Genomic DNA, 17,711 nt, shown 5'->3' with positions numbered 1-17,711 from the left:
GAATGATAATTACAGTGATAGTACTTGGCACTTCTGTAGCACCTTTCATCTGGAGCTGTTAAAGTGTTCTGCCAATCTGAATGAATTCAGGCTTGCAGGCACTGGGGGGTTGCAATTTACCATAATGCCTCAAAATAAATGGGAAACTAAGGCCTGGGAGGATGATACCACTTTCCACATCATTCAAAATCTGTGTGAAGCAGTTGGGACTGTGTAGTTCTGCTGCTGGTCATCTCATAAGAAACAAAACCAACTCAAGGCATCACTATAAATGGGGAAAGTGGTTTAAACCACCCAGGTGACTGGCCTTTGCTCTCTAAAACATGTTTGTTTGGCATTTTTTGTGGTGTTTTAACAACTCAATATACACTTGTGTGCTCTGGTGTATTTTTGTTTGAATTCCCCTCACAAAGACAGAGAAACCATCTCAGATTCTCCCTGCATTTTTCACCAATGTACTTGGATCCATCTCCATTCTTTAGAGACATCTCCTAAGGATGATTTGAACAGAAATGTTCTTTTCAAAGCTACTACAGGAAAACATTTGATATTGTTTCAGTCTCTTCCCAGGAAGCCCAAGTGCAAACAGCCTGGACTAATTGATAGGCTGTAGGGAGGCAAATGGACCTGACTGGTTTCATTTCTGTGGAGTGAATGAGAGGCAGAAGGTAAACAAACAAAAGCTTCAATTTGTTTAAACCTCTGGGCACTGAAAGCTCTCACATTGCTGGTGGCACAGAGAAAAGAGGGCCATTAGAATATCCAACATGACAGTGTCCCTTTAATTTGTTTCTGGGTCACAGATAAAGAATTGTCCTGCAGATATGAAAGGTAGGATAATAAACACATTCCATTCTCCCTTTCAGTAGCACTGACATTGTGCTTTCAGAAAACAAGTCAGAGTGGAAGGCATTATCTGAATCTCCTGGAGACTGGAACATGAGCGCCCATTGCATCAGGACCTTCATCTCTGAACTTCTATTGGGGATTTGTACTGCTTTAGCTCAGGGATATTCAGTATTTGCTTGAATGCTGAATTCATTGCACTGGCATTCATAGAAATATGTGTCATTGCCACAGTCACCCTGAACAGTTTTCAATACATTTCTACCAAGTTTTGTTTCTGAGACAGATTTTTTTCTCTAGTTTAGACTAGGCACTTCTCCCTGATTGCCAGAATATATTTTGAACCATAATTCCTTGTTCTTTCACTGCAGATGGTTCACATGGCACCTGTGGACTTTGGTAATACTGAGGGTGCTGTGACAGGAAACCGTGGGAGAGATGCCCCAAACCAGCAGTGATCTTGTCTGTGTTGTCACCCGTGGAAGTGGCTGAGCTCTAACAGACATGGAGGAGCTCCTGGCCTTTGACTGGATTGTTTGCAAGTTGTTTGGAGGTTTCTTTTGCTCTCCATTGCAGCCTCCTGTGAGGCCGTTTGTCCAGGTGGTGCCACTGTTGTTCCAAACCCAGTGCGGCTGCAGGCACAGCAGGTCTGCTCCCTGCTCCCCTGGTGGCTGCACCGACCCAGGACACTGCAGCTGGAGAACTTGGATCCGTGGCTCTGGGTGGAGCACACTTGGGAAGATGACATTGATTTCTAGATACTTTTTTTCAAACTTTAGTTGCCATGGAAACAAGATTCCCTTTCTCCTCCATGCTGTCACTTTTCCTCAGCACTGCACTCTGATAAGCATAGGCTGTGTTTGTCCTCCCCACTCTCTTTTTCCCAGTGATATTCATGGCTCAGGCATCAGGGATAATTTCAGAGAGAGTGGGGAAGCTCTGCTGCTTTTCCTGAGGTGCTCAGGTGTTCCCAGGCCTGGAACTCTGCCAGAAACTTTCTTGTCTTTATCCTCCTCCATAATTACAGTGGATCATATCTTCCCTGCAACATTTTTCAAAGCACCAAGGAAATTAGCTCCAGAACTAATCAGGTCTTTATTTCCTGAATGGCTCTGTGCAGTTCCCTACACGGCTCTGCAGAATGGGATTCACCCTGAGCAGTGTAACCTGTCCCTGTCCCTGTCCCTGTCCCTCCCTGTCCCTGTCCCTGTCCCTGCCCTTGTCCCTCCCTTCATTCCTGCCTCTTGCCAGGTCATCTCCATGGCATCCCCATGGTGGCACAGCCTGGCCTGGCTGAGTACAGAAATTTACTTTGCATTTCCCAAGGAGTGGAAAAGGTGAGGAGTGATGGGTACAGGTTGCTCCTGGACAGAGGCCATTTAGACACAAGAGCAAAAAAGTCTTTGCTGTTCTTAGGGGGTGGAGGAGGAGACTTTCATATCCCTTCCTGGGAAACAAGGGAGTGTCCCTGCTGCTGTGGCACTGGCTGGGACTGAGGGACACGGGCTGGCCCTGCCCTCAGGCCCTCCAGGAATGAAGCCTTCCTTGATAATTAGCAACCAGGTCAGAAATAGTTAAGGAAGAAGTAAATGACACTTAAATCTGCCTGGTAGAGTTGAAATTTCCTGCAGGGTGACCAAATTCTGCTTTAAAGATAGTAAATCCACTGCTAATAATTAGGCAAGAAATAGTGGCTGCTAAGACCCAAAAATAGGATCTGTCACTTGCAATGTCTGCCTTGTTATTTTGAGGGATAAACCAGCAGTGAACTTAATTTTTGCCTCCAGTTCCTGAAGGATATTCTTTTTGGTTTATATCTTTCAATGTGAGTGTTTTAAGAGAATTGTCAGTTGTGCTGCCTCACATCACCTTCCTCAGCACCTCAGCCCAAAATCAGACACAAAGTACGAGCTGAGGAGGGAAAGAAAAGGAGTAAAGGTGGAGAAAAAGAGCAGGGAGTAGTCTTGCCTTGGTTTTCATTTCTCTCTGAGCTTTCTTAATCAAAAAGCTCTCTGATCTGTGTGTTCTGAAGGATGGAGAAAGCATGAAAGCCAGGCTGGTACTCCTGGAAATATCATATTGTGTTATATTTATACTCCCATTGTAATTTTTCTCCCTTTTTCCAAAGCTGTAAGTAGGAGCTGAATCAAACTGAAATAATCATTTTCATAAATTCTGAGATGAGGATAAATGAACTTCATCTTCAGTATTTGCACAATGTCTGAGAAGTGAGTTGTCTAGGGAGGTAGATAGGGAAAATGCAGGGCTGATGTATCATCTGAATTCCAGTTGGTATTCCCCACACCTTCACAAAAGTGAGCATTTTTGTTTGATTGCAGCTGTAATTATTGCTGAATACAAATGTTCCAATTTAAGCTGCAGAAATGTGGGGAAAGTCTTTGAAGCCAAGAGCATCTGCCTGGAACATGAGTTTCATATTTGAATGAGTAACTTTTACTGCAAAATTACACAATGAATCCCTACATTCAAAAGATAATAATATTTTTTTTTTACTCTAAACACATCATCTACCAACTGCTTTTTAAAATTTATTGGCTTGGCAGCTGGTTTTGTAGAAAATGTGTTACTAAAAGCACACAAGGTTTGTCAGTGCAAATGAGGCAGTTGCTGTTGGTACCTTCCTGCAGACTCAGAGCTGGCCATCAATATTGTGGAGGATGGGGTTCCCCCTTCCAGGGTTTGCTCTGCCCCAGAGGTTTCAGGTGGAGGTGAGCAGGGAGGTGCCTGACACAGCAGGACATCCATGTGCAGCTCCAAGACCATACATCACAGTAGGGAAAGCAGGGCTAAAACACACTCATGAGCCAGTTTACTCTGCATCATACCCAAAGGTGGACTTTAAAAGGGAGCAGTAATGTAAAGAGATTTATGGAGATGGTTTTCCCCTCTCCCCTGTGTGTTTATTGCTCATCCTGGTGAGCCCTGATACCTGTTTTACCAGGATTGGAGGGCTGGCATAGGAATGAGCCCTTGAGCAGTAATCTTGGCTTTGCAGCTTATCTGGGCATAGTCAGTGTAGCAAATCACTTGGGCAGCTGTGCCTTCACACCCTCCCTCTGTGCCTGCCAAGCCCCTCCGTTCTGACAGCAGCTCCCACCTGCTCTCCCACCTCCACCAGCCTGCCCTCCTTTCTCCCTCCTTGGACAGTAAGCTTGAAGCCTGGGGACTGGCTTTTAAAAGGCACATTCTCATTTCTGGGATTGGAAAGAATTAAATTAATCTCCTTTCTATGAAAAAGTACCTTTTTCCTGAAATAGAAGGGCACAATGGTTGATGCCAACTATTCCTAGACAGATTTTGTGCCTGGTGTAATTGTCCTGAGCCCAGTGACCCACTGGAGCTGCCCCACAGAAACAGCTCCAAAGTGCAGCTCTTGAAAGCTCCTGGGCTCCTTAGCCCTTGGCAAAACCCCAAGGGACCAGGCTCAGGATGTTTCAGAGTTTTGGATACAGCAGACTGTCCTCTGGGGACTCCCTTGTGCCCGTTGAACGAGGAAGCTGCTCCCTCCCCCTGAAATCCTCCTGCAGGTGCCAGCCTGGCTTGGTGTCCCTGGGCCAGGCTGTCCCCAGCTCTGCTGTCTTTGGGTGCATCACTGGGTTTGCTCTTCAAGGTTACTTGCATTCTCCCTGTGTCTCTGTTTCTGCATCTTTCATCCCTGATTGCTCAATTACCCTTTTCCTACCTTCCCAAGGAATGTTTATCTGTCTTGTTGGGATGTGAAATGTTGTCAGTGTGATAATTACAGAGCTGGGAACAAATAATCCAGAGTAGTGTGGGTTTGTTTTAATAGGAGAACAAAAGAATCCAAATTGAAGAACCAAGTGATCCCTGAATAACAACAGCTGTCAAAGTGTGGTTGTCATCTGGGCTCTTCCTGACTCTTGAATTCCTTCATCCTTTGTTAATGTCCCACCTATTCCCTCTCCATGTTCCATGGAAGTCATCAGTGCTAATGGGAGAATCCAGACCCAGACTTGCCAAGGTTTCTGTTACTTTACCAAAGGCTGGGAAGGGAATCTTCCCAGAACAGAGAAGGAAGAGAGTGAAATTCTGCAAAGAAGCAGTTAGCAGAAAATATCAGGGAGGATGTCCAGAACTGAGAATTCTTTCTCCAGGGCAGTGGGAGAAGACCCCCTGACCAAGGCAGTTTCCACAAGATAGGTAAAATCTTTATGAAAATGGAGCTCAAGCAGCAATCCTTTATTGGCCAGAGGTGGGAAAGGGATGAGACGTTTTGTGTTAATGTGTTCTGCTACTGCTGCTTCTCTGTGATTTGCTGATACTCACATGTGTGAGATTTGCCACATTCATAATTAACCCCCAGTGCCTCTCATTTGATATAATTCCAGCTTTCCTGACCTGGCTAGACCCACACTGTCCCCTGGGTGACCTGGGGGACATCAGTGCATCTTCATCTGATTTTCCAGTTGGGCTGAGCTGGGTGTTTGCAATGACACTGCAGATCTGATTCATCTCTGGCCGTGGCAGGGCAGTGTTGCTAAGCAGCACTTACAGCATGAGCTGCTTCTCCCACTCTGGGGCTGCTGCATGGCCTGGCTCCACACAGCCCCTCTCATGATCCTGGCTGCTGGATCTCCATGTTCATCCTCTTACAAGAGCATGGGTCTGACCTCAGAGAATGGAGCAGCAGGATTGGAGTTTTTATTGCCAGTTACTCTGGCCAGGCAATGGGTTTGCAGCTGTTTTGTCATTCCTTTGGGGTTTAGCCTAATTCCAAGACACTTCTGTCTCAGAGGGGCTTTCCTTTCCCTTTAGAATTAGGGTGACATCAGTCAGAGCAAGTCATGGTTCCTTGCTCCTAGTGAGACATCAGGGGAGGTTTAGATGAGATATTAGGAGAAATTTCTTCATGGAAAGGATTGTCCAGTGCTGAAACAGCTGCCCAGGGGTTTGTCATGTAAACAGAATGTGGAGGTGTTGGTTGCTAAACTTGCAAAAGTGTCATTTCCTAAGGTTTCTGCGGGTTTCTCATAAGTTTGGGGGTGTCTTCAGCCTCAAGGTTGACACTCTCTTGCCTCCCATGTGCCCAAGTTCAAACCAGCCCCCTGCAGGCCTCAGGTATCCTGGAAATGCCCTTTTTGGGGAAGGGAATCCCACAGGAACCATGGTCACCTGCACAGAGCCTCCATCACCCCTGACAGGAGCACAGCTGCAGGATGGCAAAGCAGCTTACAACACCAAAGTTCAAATCAAAAAGAGCTGGCAGAAATAAATGATATATGAAGTGTTTGAGGGGCTACAGACACTTCCAGCCCTGTGCCTCTAACACTGAACAAATGAAAAATATTTGATCCATAAAGGTCAGTGCTGTACAGAAATTCCCTTCCTGCCCTGCTTCAGTGCCAGGGACCACTCAGGGGATTATTTCTATTCTTGGGCTTCTGAGAGGCACAAATGGTGCCTAAACTCAGCCTCAGGGTTGTTTTGGGCTCTGCATTCCTGGGGTAGCTCAATGCAGTCATGTTCTACAGAGAGAAGGGTAAAAATGTGCACTTAGATGTCTTTACCTTGTAACAAATAGTATCAGATGTTTCCCAAAAAATGTTTCTTTTATTTTGAAAGCTGGGACTAACATTGGTAATTGTAGAAATGGGTAAACTCACTTGTTTGGAACATTTATGGCTATAAAAGGATGCTTAGTGTTGGCACAGCTCACTTGTTTCACAAATACAAATATTAATTATCCATTCAGTGGAGCCTCAATAAGAGGGTATTTCCTTGTGTTGTGCAGGAACAGAAAAAAACCCAAACTAATTCCAGAATTAAATTAAGTTTAATATAAAAAAATAAAAATTGTAAATCCCAGAATGAGGATGGGTCTGGTGGAAAAGATTTACTCCCAGTTTTGTACCTTATCCCTGACATAGCAGAACACGTGGAGACCTGGGATGAAAGGCTGCATTGCACACTTGTACTCTCAGCAAACACTTATTTATAGCAGTTTCCTTATGATGAGTAGTGAAAAAATTCCTGATGTCCCCCAGAGCTGAGATTTGCTTGAACTAAAACAAAAGATGTGGAAGAACTAGAAAAATAACCCCATCTGTTCAGTAGTTCCTGTGTTCTGCCTTTGTGGGGGCTGTTCTGTGTGGGTTTGGGGTGAGAGCAGAAGCCAGGTCTGTGTCTGTGCTCCTGTCTGACCATCCCAGTGCCCTCCCAGTGCCCTCCCAGATCCCCAGGCCAGACCCTCACTCTGCCCCAGCCTCTCCCTGTTTTCCTGGCTTAGAGAACATGGGGAGCTGCCAGGACTCTTCCAAAGAAAGCTGCTCGTGAGGCATCCAGCCTGATTTATTGATATATCATTTTTAAAATTTCATCTCTATTGTGTTTCCATGGTGCTGAATTTTTACCTTTATAACTTTATCCTGTGGGTTCTCTGCGAGTGAACGTTATTGGTGTGGGAGTCAGCTCCAGACACAAGACTTGCATCATTACTTTATGTTTAATAAAACAGGAGCTCCAGATTTTGCTGTCATTAACACTCTGCTCAGTTTTGTCCCCCTCCTTTTTTCTCTCTCCTTTCTAGTTTTTTTTTCGTGTTGCCCCAGGGCGTGTGGAATTCTACAGTTCCTGCTTCTCAAAGGCATATGGTGCTGATGGGTTTGCACATATGCTTTAAAAGTATTATAATACCAAAAATATTCAAACATTATAATAGAATATAAGATAATTTCCAGGTTCTAGAGTAATTGAAAATGCCAAATTTGACAAGGAAGAAAAATATAAATGAGAGTCCCACCTTCCTCAGTCTGCAGTGAGAGGATGGTGTTGGATTTTGGGGTTTGTCAGATATGTAAAAAAAGAGCCCAAATCACAGCAGATTTAATTGTGCTGTTTTGAATTGTGCCATCCTGTTTTAGCTGAAGTTGCTGTGGTTGTGATTAAGCCATTCCTCAAAAGGATTTGTTTTGTTTTCTTCTGCCTTCATTCTTTGTGTCTTATTATGACTTCAGTCAGCTCTTGTGATTAGAGCGATTGTACTCCGGGCTCGGAGATGTCAGAGGCAAAACAGCAGAAACAAAGCAAGAAAAGCAACGCCCTTGCCCTTGAAAAGTGAAATCAGTGCTCACTGGGAGCTCTGTGTGTTCCAGAGAAGCTGTGGCTGCCCCTGGATCCATGGGAGTGTCCCAGGGACCCCCCAGGACAGGGCTTGGAGCACCCTGGGGGAGTGGGAGGTGTCCCTGCCATGGCAGGGGTGGCACTGGCTGCTGTTGAAGGTCCTCCCAAGCCAAACCACTCTGTGATTCCATGGTTCACGCCCTTTTCTTGCCAGGCCTGATGAGTTCTGTGCCACACTGCTCTGTGGGCTTTCAGGAATTGCATGGGGCCGTACTCTGACCACAGTGATTGTCTCTAAAGAATCTAAAAGATTTCCTCTTGCTCAGACCTTAGGCTGTGCAGGGATGAATTTATATAGCTGGTACCTGTGCTTCCATTGTAATAGATATTTCAGGATTTATTCCAGCTGAAGGGATTCTTGGGCTCTGCAGATTTCTATTTTTTGTCATTTCATAGAGACTATTTACTTCTGAATGAAACCTTTCTCAGTTACTAGTTTAATCTTTGCTATGATATTTTTACTGGTGGTGAATGCTGCCCACACACAGGAAGACACAATTCTACCCTAGACAGCTCTCAAGATAAACTTAAAAGTGTATAAAGAACATGCATGCAAAGGGCAGCACTTTAATTGCTGGAACTGCCAAGAATGCAGCTCAGCTAGAGGAGCAGGCAATGCTCAGAGGGTGGGATTAGCCTTGTTTGTCTGGAGATCAGAATCAAATGTTGTTTAAAGTCATAAATGAAGAAGAAATGGATCATGTCCTTATGATCTCACTAGGAAAGCTCGGCGGTCACACCCCAGGTCAGAATCTCTCTCTTGTATTTTCACAGACAAACTTCTGTCTTTTTTTTCTTACCCCACCTAAAAATTACAGAAGGTATTCGTTCACACATTAGGCTTTCTGATCTCTGGTGTGCACTATGGAGGTGCAAAGTATCACTATAGCAGCATAATTTATCAGCATTAAAATCTCTGACATCTCATTCTCCCAAGGAAGCTGGCAATGAAAATGGAAAATGGCTCTGTGTGATCTCCTTCTGGTGGCAACAAATGTAAAAACAATGGCAAACAGAAGTAATGTCTTGCTACAACCCTAAATTCTAATTTCCAAATCCTGCATGAATCATGGAACAGTTGTGGAGATGTGGAATACACAATTGAGGGGAAAATGTCACCATTGGTTGTAGAAGTATTTTGGGTTTTTCCTTATCAATGCCCTGTCCAGAGCTCAGAGCTATTCCTGGATTGAAGAAGGGGCTTGATAAAATGAGGACATATTTGTGGGTGGGCTGGCAGTGGTTAAGGAGCTCCAATCTCACATTCCTGGGCCAGAACCTTCTCACCAGCAGAGTTTAGGGCAGTATCAGGTGTTTGGCCAGTTGTGTACTTTGGATTTTCTCTTCACAGCAAATATTGGCCAGTGTCCATAGCCGGCAACCAGGGCCTGGTCCAGGCAGAGGAACAAGAGCATGGGGAGTTGATAGGGTGAGTGTGGGGCTGATACCACGGTGATACAGAGTGTGGGGCTGATACCACACTGATACCATGAGTATGGGGCTGATACCACACTGATACCATGAGTAGGAGGCTGGCTAAGGTCTGAGTACTGAGGGAAATATCTTAACAATGCTCTAGATAATGCAAATCCTCAAATTTGCTTTTCACAGCCATGTTTCTCTGTACTATAAAATTCTCTAAAGGTATTTCTCAGGGACAGAACCCTTTTGAAAAGGCCTTTGTTGTCTCCCACGTTGGCTTTGTGCAGTATGACAGAGTGTACAATGTGATGGCCTGTGTGTTATACCTCCTGCTATTTCAGTCATGCAAATAGCTCCCGGAGAAATATTCAGTCCACACAGATGCATGTTACATACCTCGTTTGTAAGTAAAGTGGCACTTGATAAATGTGAAACACCTTTGGTTATCTAGATGTTTGAAATTCCTGGTGCACTTACGAACAGGGAAGTCACTTCCATAATAAGAGCCACACAGAGTGCCCAGGGAGATTTTGCACCTTGAGAAAGACATAATGTGAGCCGTGAATATCCGAGGTGGGGAAGGAGTGTTTAAATGGCATGAACAAATGACAGGCTCCATAGAAGTTAGACTGTGATTATCGCCCTGCAAGACGTATTAAAGGTATTCATTTGTAAAAGTGAGCTGCTAAGGATCCATTCCTGTATGCTGAGTGGAGAAACTCCTGAGGCTCCTGCCTGGAGCAGAGGGTGCGCTGTGGGCATGGCTGGGATGCTGCTCTGGTACTCTCACGCTTCCTTCCTCACACGTGTCAGGATCTGGGCTTGATCCGGGGGTATCTTCCCCTTTCCTGGGGCTGGGGAAGGAAGTGGTGTGTGCAGAACCTCAGTTGTGCGGGGATTTGCTGAGCTGTTCGTGTGGAGCTGGTCTGTTTCTTTAGTGTGATGGTCCATACAAGGAACACGCCTTCAGGCTTCGCCCCAAATTCTTGGTTTCTCTTTAAAATGCCCTCCCACTTTCCCTGGCCAAAGTGCTTGACCCTGTCGCACCATTCTCATACACTGTAGATGCCGGCCAGCACAGCAGTATAACGCTTTTATTGCCTTATTTAGCGGAGAGATTAAATGTAATGTTCAGATTATGTAGAACATTAACTCCTAACAATAAGCAAATAACACATTAGAAGCTTTGCTATTAAAACGTTTGGTGCTGGCTCTGCCGTGGAGCTCTCCAGGACCGTGACTTATGTTCCGTGCGGGAGGAGGCTCGGCGGAGAAGGAACGAGCCGGGTCTCTCCTGGAAGGTGGTGCCGGTACCCCGAGCCCACAGGCGCTGTTCGGACGGGCTCTATGGAGCTCCATCCGTGTAGCCGCAGCAGCTGAGCCCGGCTGTGCCGGCCATGGCCGCGGATCCGGGGGGCTCCGAGCAGGTACCGGAGCTCGCCCTGCCCGTGTGCCCGCCGTGGGTGGCGTCTGGGCCGGGGCGGCCGGAGCCGCGGGCAGCCCCGCTCCCGTCAGAGCCGCCATGTGCCAGTCTTGTCTTTCAGACGGGATTTTTATGGGAGCTGATGGTTGCCAGGGCAACGGAGGCTTCGGGGAGTCTGGCGCGCCGCAGCCGCGGCCGGGAGCGCCGGGAGCAGATGTTGGCTGACGCCAGGCGCTGCCAGCGCCGCTCATGCGGGAGCTGCCCAGGACGCTGTGCCCGGCTGCACGGGCGGCTCCGCTCCCGCTCCCCTTGCCTTGTAATTTAGTATTCTTGTCTCACCCCACAGGGGTTCCTCAGCCGTCGGCTTAAAGGCTCCATCAAAAGGACAAAGAGCCAACCGAAGCTCGATAGGAACAGCAGCTTCCGGCACATTTTACCTGGCTTCAGGAGCGTGGACCATGAAAGGTAAGGGGACGTTTCGCGGAGGGTCTGGGAGAGAGGAAGATATTGATTTTTCCAGCTCTTGTTAAGATCTTTCTTTTCTTATTCAGAGCAAGGGCTGCGTCTCTGATAGAAGTAGACTTGGTTAATTGCAAAAGGGGTAGTTTTAATTTGTTGTTGAGGGTACGGTGCAAGCCCTCCCTTTTCAGGGTAAATTCCAGGTGCAGAGAAGCCTGACTGCTCTGCTTTCTTTTCCCCAATATATCCTAAATTGAGGCACCAGCGTATAAATAGCACCGAGGTGCAGCAGCCAGAGCCGACTGATGCAGGTGAGGGAGGGAGGGGAGGGATGCTCCCGCGCTGGACTGCACCGATCAAACTGGGTTACACACGGTAGGAACAATACCCTGGAACAATAACAACCATAATCTCCCCAAATCCCCGTCTCCCCTCACACACATCCGTCTCCATCCCGCCTTGGCTGCCGTCATTACACCGAGATGGAGCCTCGGCTGTGGCCGGAGCTGCTGCTCCTGCCCGAGCCATGACAGGAGCTCAGCCCAGGAAGGATGTGTTGCAGGGAATGTGCAGATGGATCTGATAAAGCATTTCACGTGGGATGGCCAGTATTGGAGCAAATTGCAAGTAAAATAGAAGAGAAATGAGATCTTTGAGATTCTTCAGCTGGTTAGAAAGTAGAACAGCTCTTTAGTGGATTTGTGTGTATTTATGTCTGTGTAGATGATGTTAGTGTGAGCATGAGACAGACACCGTTCAAGGTAAATTCATGTGTAAATTCACATGCAGATCAAGGTCATGGTTGGGGAAGACAGATTCCTTTACCAACCACGAACCAGTGGTTTGCTTCCAAAAGGAAGATCTTTCAACCTTACACAAATCATTTTGGAGACTGACAGAAATATTGAAGTGCTAGAAAAAGTCTGTCTGAAAATTCCTCCGGGCTGGTCATACCCTGATGTAACCAGTTCAGAGCAGAACAGTTTAATACACCAGGTTGGTACTTGAGGACCCACTGAATAAATGCTTCACTTTGAAAAGCAATGACAACTTACTTTGTTTTAGCTGTACTTATTCATTGCAGGGGCCATGAGCTTTTGAAGCTCAAAAACAACAATTGTCAATCTGGATTTTTCCTTACCTGACCTATCGCAGCCTCCTAAGCTTTTTTTCTTCTGGATTCTGCAGGTGAAATGATTGTGCTGGTTAGTGCCGAGTAAGATTTCAGGGATTACTGGCTGGGCAGACAGAGTTGTTTGATTCCTGTGCTGCAGTTTTCCCAAACGCTCGAAGTAGGGCACTGTGTTCCAGAGGGAGGCGAGCGGAGCCGGGTGCCGGGAATGTGCCCACGGTGCTGCTGACTGCTCCAAGAACAGGCAGATTAGGCAAGGTTTCCCTTCTACCTGGATAGTTTTGTTTCGTTCTGTGACTTGGCAGGATAGGACACGGGATTTAACTGTTCTGGCCAGCCCTGCAGCCAGAGTCATTTTCCCAAATTAAGCCTTGTAATTTCCCTGCCCTCCCAGCCCAGCAGCCTGGGAGCTGGCTGGGCTTCCTGAGACCCAGATGTACTGCAACTTCTCCTTAAAGAGGCTCGGGAATCCTGGAGTGCATTTGCAGTGTAGAGCTTAAAGGGTGGATTAGAGCAGAGGTGACACTTGGCAGCCTCGAATAACCAAGGATTTGCTTATATGAGTATGAGAAACTGAAAATGAATTATGCCTCTGATGCCCGAGACTAGACCTGTTAGGCAGGCATCTCTCAAAAATGCACTTCCTCTGTGATACACAGACATCCCTGAGCTGCAGGACACTGGGACTCAGAGCCTTTTGACAGCAGGCTCCGAGTCCCTCGCTGCCATGGCAGTGTCAGATCTGTCAGGTGAGCAGGAGTCCTCTGCAGGAGAGCTTGGCCTTAGGGACTGTTGCTCTCAGAGAGGTGAAAGCAAAGCAGCAGCTGGGCCTCTCAGTCATGCAGCGAGGCTTTGGTTACAGAAGATAATTTTATCTTTCTGAACATTCCCATCCCATTGTATGTGCACAATGTATATGAAAGAGCTCAGGTCTCTCAGATCATTCTCATGCATTTGCTGCTGTGCTTTTCTTGCTTGTAATCCAAGAACTGCTCCAGAGAAGCATTTGGTATTGGAATATTCGCCTCTTAAATATTTGATTCTTGACTCCATCTTGTATGGAAGCTGATTGTTCAGAAACCACTCCTCTGCTCTGGAAGTCACCATTATAACAGTGCTCTGTTCTGGAGTGTGGGCCAATTTTTGTGGGAATGCCACAGCAAAATGAATAGTGCAGTAAATTCAGTCAAAACACTCCAGGCTGAAATATCGAGCTACAGTAGATCCTAAATGCTTCTGTTACTTGGCTTCTTTGTATCTAAATGGGGCTGTTCCTGCCGCTTAGTTCCTTTTTCCCCCCTTCCTTGCATGTCCTGTTTGTCCTGCAGATGAATATTTGAAATACATGAACTGTTCACATGCATGTTCAGGCAGATAATGACACGGATGTGGTTTGTGTGTGGGGCAGAGAATGTAAACAAATATATTTCACTAAATTACTGTGGGGTTCACAGGGATGCATTTGGCCAAATTTTGCCAGTCTTGTGCATACTGTTTTTTTCCCTGTTACAGTAACAGTAATACCATTACTGATAGTAAAATAAGCAAAATCACAGCAAGTGTAACTGACCTTCTGTATGAGAGGTGCATTAATATGGTACAATGAGAGTATGTAAATATGGGATCTAAAGGAGGATTGTGGAATGAGTGTTCTTTCAATTTGCTGGCTGGTTATATTGCTTGTTAGAGCTAAAAAGGGTTCCAAGAAGTGGCTTTTTGCTAACAATGTCTCCTGCCTCCTGATTTATTGCAGCAGCTCACTAAGTTTTTATCATGGAGCACTGAATGCTTGGCTTTGTAGTGGCCTCTGGAATCAGCCACAAATCAAGCACTTGGCAGATGAATTTTTCTTAATTGGACCCACATTTCTCCTACAAAATTTGTGATGGAGAAAATTTCTGGGTTGGCCATGGAGCACAGGGCATACAGCCAGAGAAGGGAGAGAAGGTTGTTCTGCTGCAGTTGTTAATTATTGCTGGGGATGTATTGCTGATGATTTTCTGGTAGTGGCAAAGGTGATTTTACACCAGCACTGAGAGGGCAGGGCCACAGTAACGCTGTGTGGACAAGTGCATTCAGATTGTCTTGATTTGGTGAAAAATGGGTACTCTGGGTAACTCTGTGTTCTGATGGAATCCCTGAACTGATCATTGCAGGAGACACCTTTCCTCAGTGCACCTAGAATCCATTTAATGCTACTCTGGAGTACCAACATTTGTGATTATTTTGCAAGGTTTTTGTTTTTGTTTTTTATAATTCCAGAAGATAACGTTCTATTTAAGCTTTTATTGGCACTACAAAAGCCTGAACATATGGTTGATTGTTAAATGAGTCTCAGCCTTGGAAGGGGTACAGCCCTGCATTAATAACAGCAGCAACTTGCACTACTGAGACTTCCTCTTTAAACTCCTTTTTGTCTTTAGCCCATCCAAAATTTTGACTCTAACCCCCAGAGAGAAGAGGAATTACACAAGTCGTACTGCAACACATTTAGTTTCTACTCTCGTGCCCATGCTGTCTGTTGTAGGAGCTTTCCATGTGCACAAAGCTTATTTTGGTGCACCGGGAGCTGATGCTGCTCCTGCAGCAAACTTAGTTTGGGAGTTCTTGGAGATCTAATTTGTTAAATCCCAACAAACCTGATATGCCAAATATTTTTAGGCAGGATGAAATTGGTTAAGTTTGCTGAGAATCTGGTGAGTGCTGCATGGTGAAGGATGAAGTTGCTCTATTTCCCCTGGAAATGGAAAGAGAAATGACTCATCCTGCAGAAGTAGGACACTGGCAGACCCCAGAACCACAGAGGGCTTTCAGATCTGTGTGAACAATGCTGGAGAGCTGCTGCCTCTTCTGGCTCCTGCTTCAATGGCATTATCCAGGGAAGCTGGCTGAGCAGGGAAACCTGCACCAGAGGGAACCCCCAGCAGGGTGGCACTGACACCTCACTACAGACAGCCAGGCTCTGGCTTTGAGTGTAATGAAGATATTGAGGGAACACCATGCAGTTTGTGTGTGGGAACCATGCAGCCCCACCAGCAGTGACTGAAATGCAGAATAAAACATCTTGCACAGCCGGGCACATCCAGCAGTGCCTCGTGTGACACTCCATGTCATTCATACCAGAGGTGGTGCCTGTCCCCACTCCCTCCACATCAGGGAACAGATTTCAGCAGAAAAATCAAGATTCAAGGACAGCCTCAGAATTCAGACTGTCCTCATGCAGTACCTGCATTTATACCAAGGCTGCTTTGTCCTGGAATAAGCAAATCAGCTTTTTAATGGGGTTTCTTTGCAAAATATTTCTTGAACCAGAAAGTTAATTACTGATCTCTAATTAGTGGCTGTGTTAAGAGGCTGGAGTAAAATCAGAGATAGATGCTTTGAAGGAGAGGTGCAGGAAGAAATTACCATTTCTCTGCATAAACTGTGATGTTCTTCTTCTCATGGTATCAGGAAGTTTAGACATTTTAAAAAGGAGAATGTTGTTAATGGAAAGAGGGCATTTTGAAAGGACTTTTCTGGAAGGCATTGAAAGAATAACTCCAAAAGGGACAGAGATGGATTGAAAGCAATGTGGGGCCTTTCAGCTCCTCCCAAGGCAGCAGCAAGGTCCCAACTGTTCCTCCTGTTAATTTGACTTTTGCAGATACCTGAGAACTTGTATCAGAGGCTGCCTGAGGTAGATGCATTCCCCATTCTCAAAGGATACAGGAACACTTTCCTTTATCCTACACATCTCAAACCAGCTTCCTAATTGAACAGGAGGTCGTGGCTAAGGCTTTCAGTAGAGACTGCATTAGCTCCAGGTAATTCTTCAAGTAATAATAAACGTCAAGGGAAGGGCTAAGAGGCTGGAATGATTTTCATAGAATCATGGCAGAATTTTCACAGCCTTTTCCCCAGTTCTGCACTGGCTGCTTCCTGCCAGCCCCGTGCCCCACGGGGTGCAGCCGGCGCGTTGACTCGACTCGGAGCCACGGAGCAGAATTAGAAAATCCTTCCTGCTCGGGCATATGCAGCACTGCTGGGATAATTGGCTTCATGCATCTTACAATTAGCTTGCAAAAATATGTTTTGCATCCCTGACCTTTTCTCTATACGCAAGGCCATTGTTTCCCTGTCCTGCTTAATTACAAAATAGAGCCTTGTGTGAGGAGGGAGATGACATCGTTGGATCGTTGGCTCTAATTTGACGAGACATCGTAATGGGGAGTTTTCATACCGAGGGCACTGAATTAGTGTAGCGTGAAGCCACATTTCTGCAAACCTACTAAATAAGGAGAAGTTAATTTTCTGCTCTATCTTTTTGACATTTGTAATCAAAGCATTGTATTCCAGCTGCAGATGGTTAGCACATGAGGGATGTTTGGGAAATGCCGACAATCGCGAGCCATTGTCTGTGCGGCCGAGGATCAGGTTGATTAATGGATACAAGGATGCTCGCTTTCATTTTGCTGCTCTCCCAGCCTGAATACACTTTATTGACTTGTGTGGCCACTGCCTGGCAGCTGGGATGTGCTGCTGCAGCAGTGCACACCTCAGGGGTACAAGCAGAGAGCTCTGCTCGTGTCCCTGGAGCACAGGCTGAGCCAGGGTGACAGTTCCACTGAGCTGTGGCCTGTGGTGTCGTGATACTCTTCAGGTGGAAGGCAAATACTGCTACTCCATTGCCTCAACATTTTGTTTCCAAACAGACCATTTATTCTGACTTTGCCCTGGTGAGGTTTTCATGTGCATGAATTTCAGTGCAATTACATTAGCATTACTCTTCATGTCAATAACCTCAAAGGAAAAAAAGAGAAAGAAAATGCCATCACTGCAGCTTTTCTACCAGAGGATGCTTTCTATTCCTTCTAGACTCTTCTCTGCTTTTCCAATTATCATTTGTTTACAATAGATACTGAGATACTTCTATCCCAGGCTTAAAACATCCCCCTGCCATGGGCAGGGACACCTCCCACAGCCCTGAGCAACCTGCTCTGTGGAAGGGGGTGGAATGAGATGAGCTTTAGGGTCCCTTCCAACCCAAACCAGTCTGGGTTCTGTGATTCTGGCACACAATGAAAACTGTTCCTGATGAAACCATCACTCTTACACTGAGAGGAGCAGTCCTGCTCTCCCCAGCCCAATGCCCCCTCCCCACATGTTCCTCTTCCCATCACATGATCTTGGGAAGGGCAGCAAGTGGATTCAATGGGAAATTATTATTTAAGGGGTGATTTTCTGTTTGGTTGGAGCACTGAACCAGCTCCAGTAGCTGCAGAGAAG

At 46.1% G+C, this 17,711-nt stretch overlaps 1 protein-coding gene across 1 annotated transcript in view; it reads left to right on the top strand.

Moving 5' to 3' along the window:
* Positions 1-17,711, top strand: part of DAB2IP (DAB2 interacting protein) — a 120,716-nt gene that overhangs the window by 20,375 nt on the left and 82,630 nt on the right. Inside the window, 1 exon segment of the mRNA XM_030961204.1 lies at positions 11,199-11,317. Within this exon segment, the coding sequence (XP_030817064.1) occupies positions 11,199-11,317 (119 nt within the window).

This window comes from Camarhynchus parvulus, chromosome 17, assembly GCF_901933205.1.
Source record: "Camarhynchus parvulus chromosome 17, STF_HiC, whole genome shotgun sequence".
Taxonomy (NCBI): Eukaryota; Metazoa; Chordata; class Aves; order Passeriformes; family Thraupidae; genus Camarhynchus; species Camarhynchus parvulus.
This window is presented reverse-complemented; position numbering and strand designations above follow the sequence as displayed.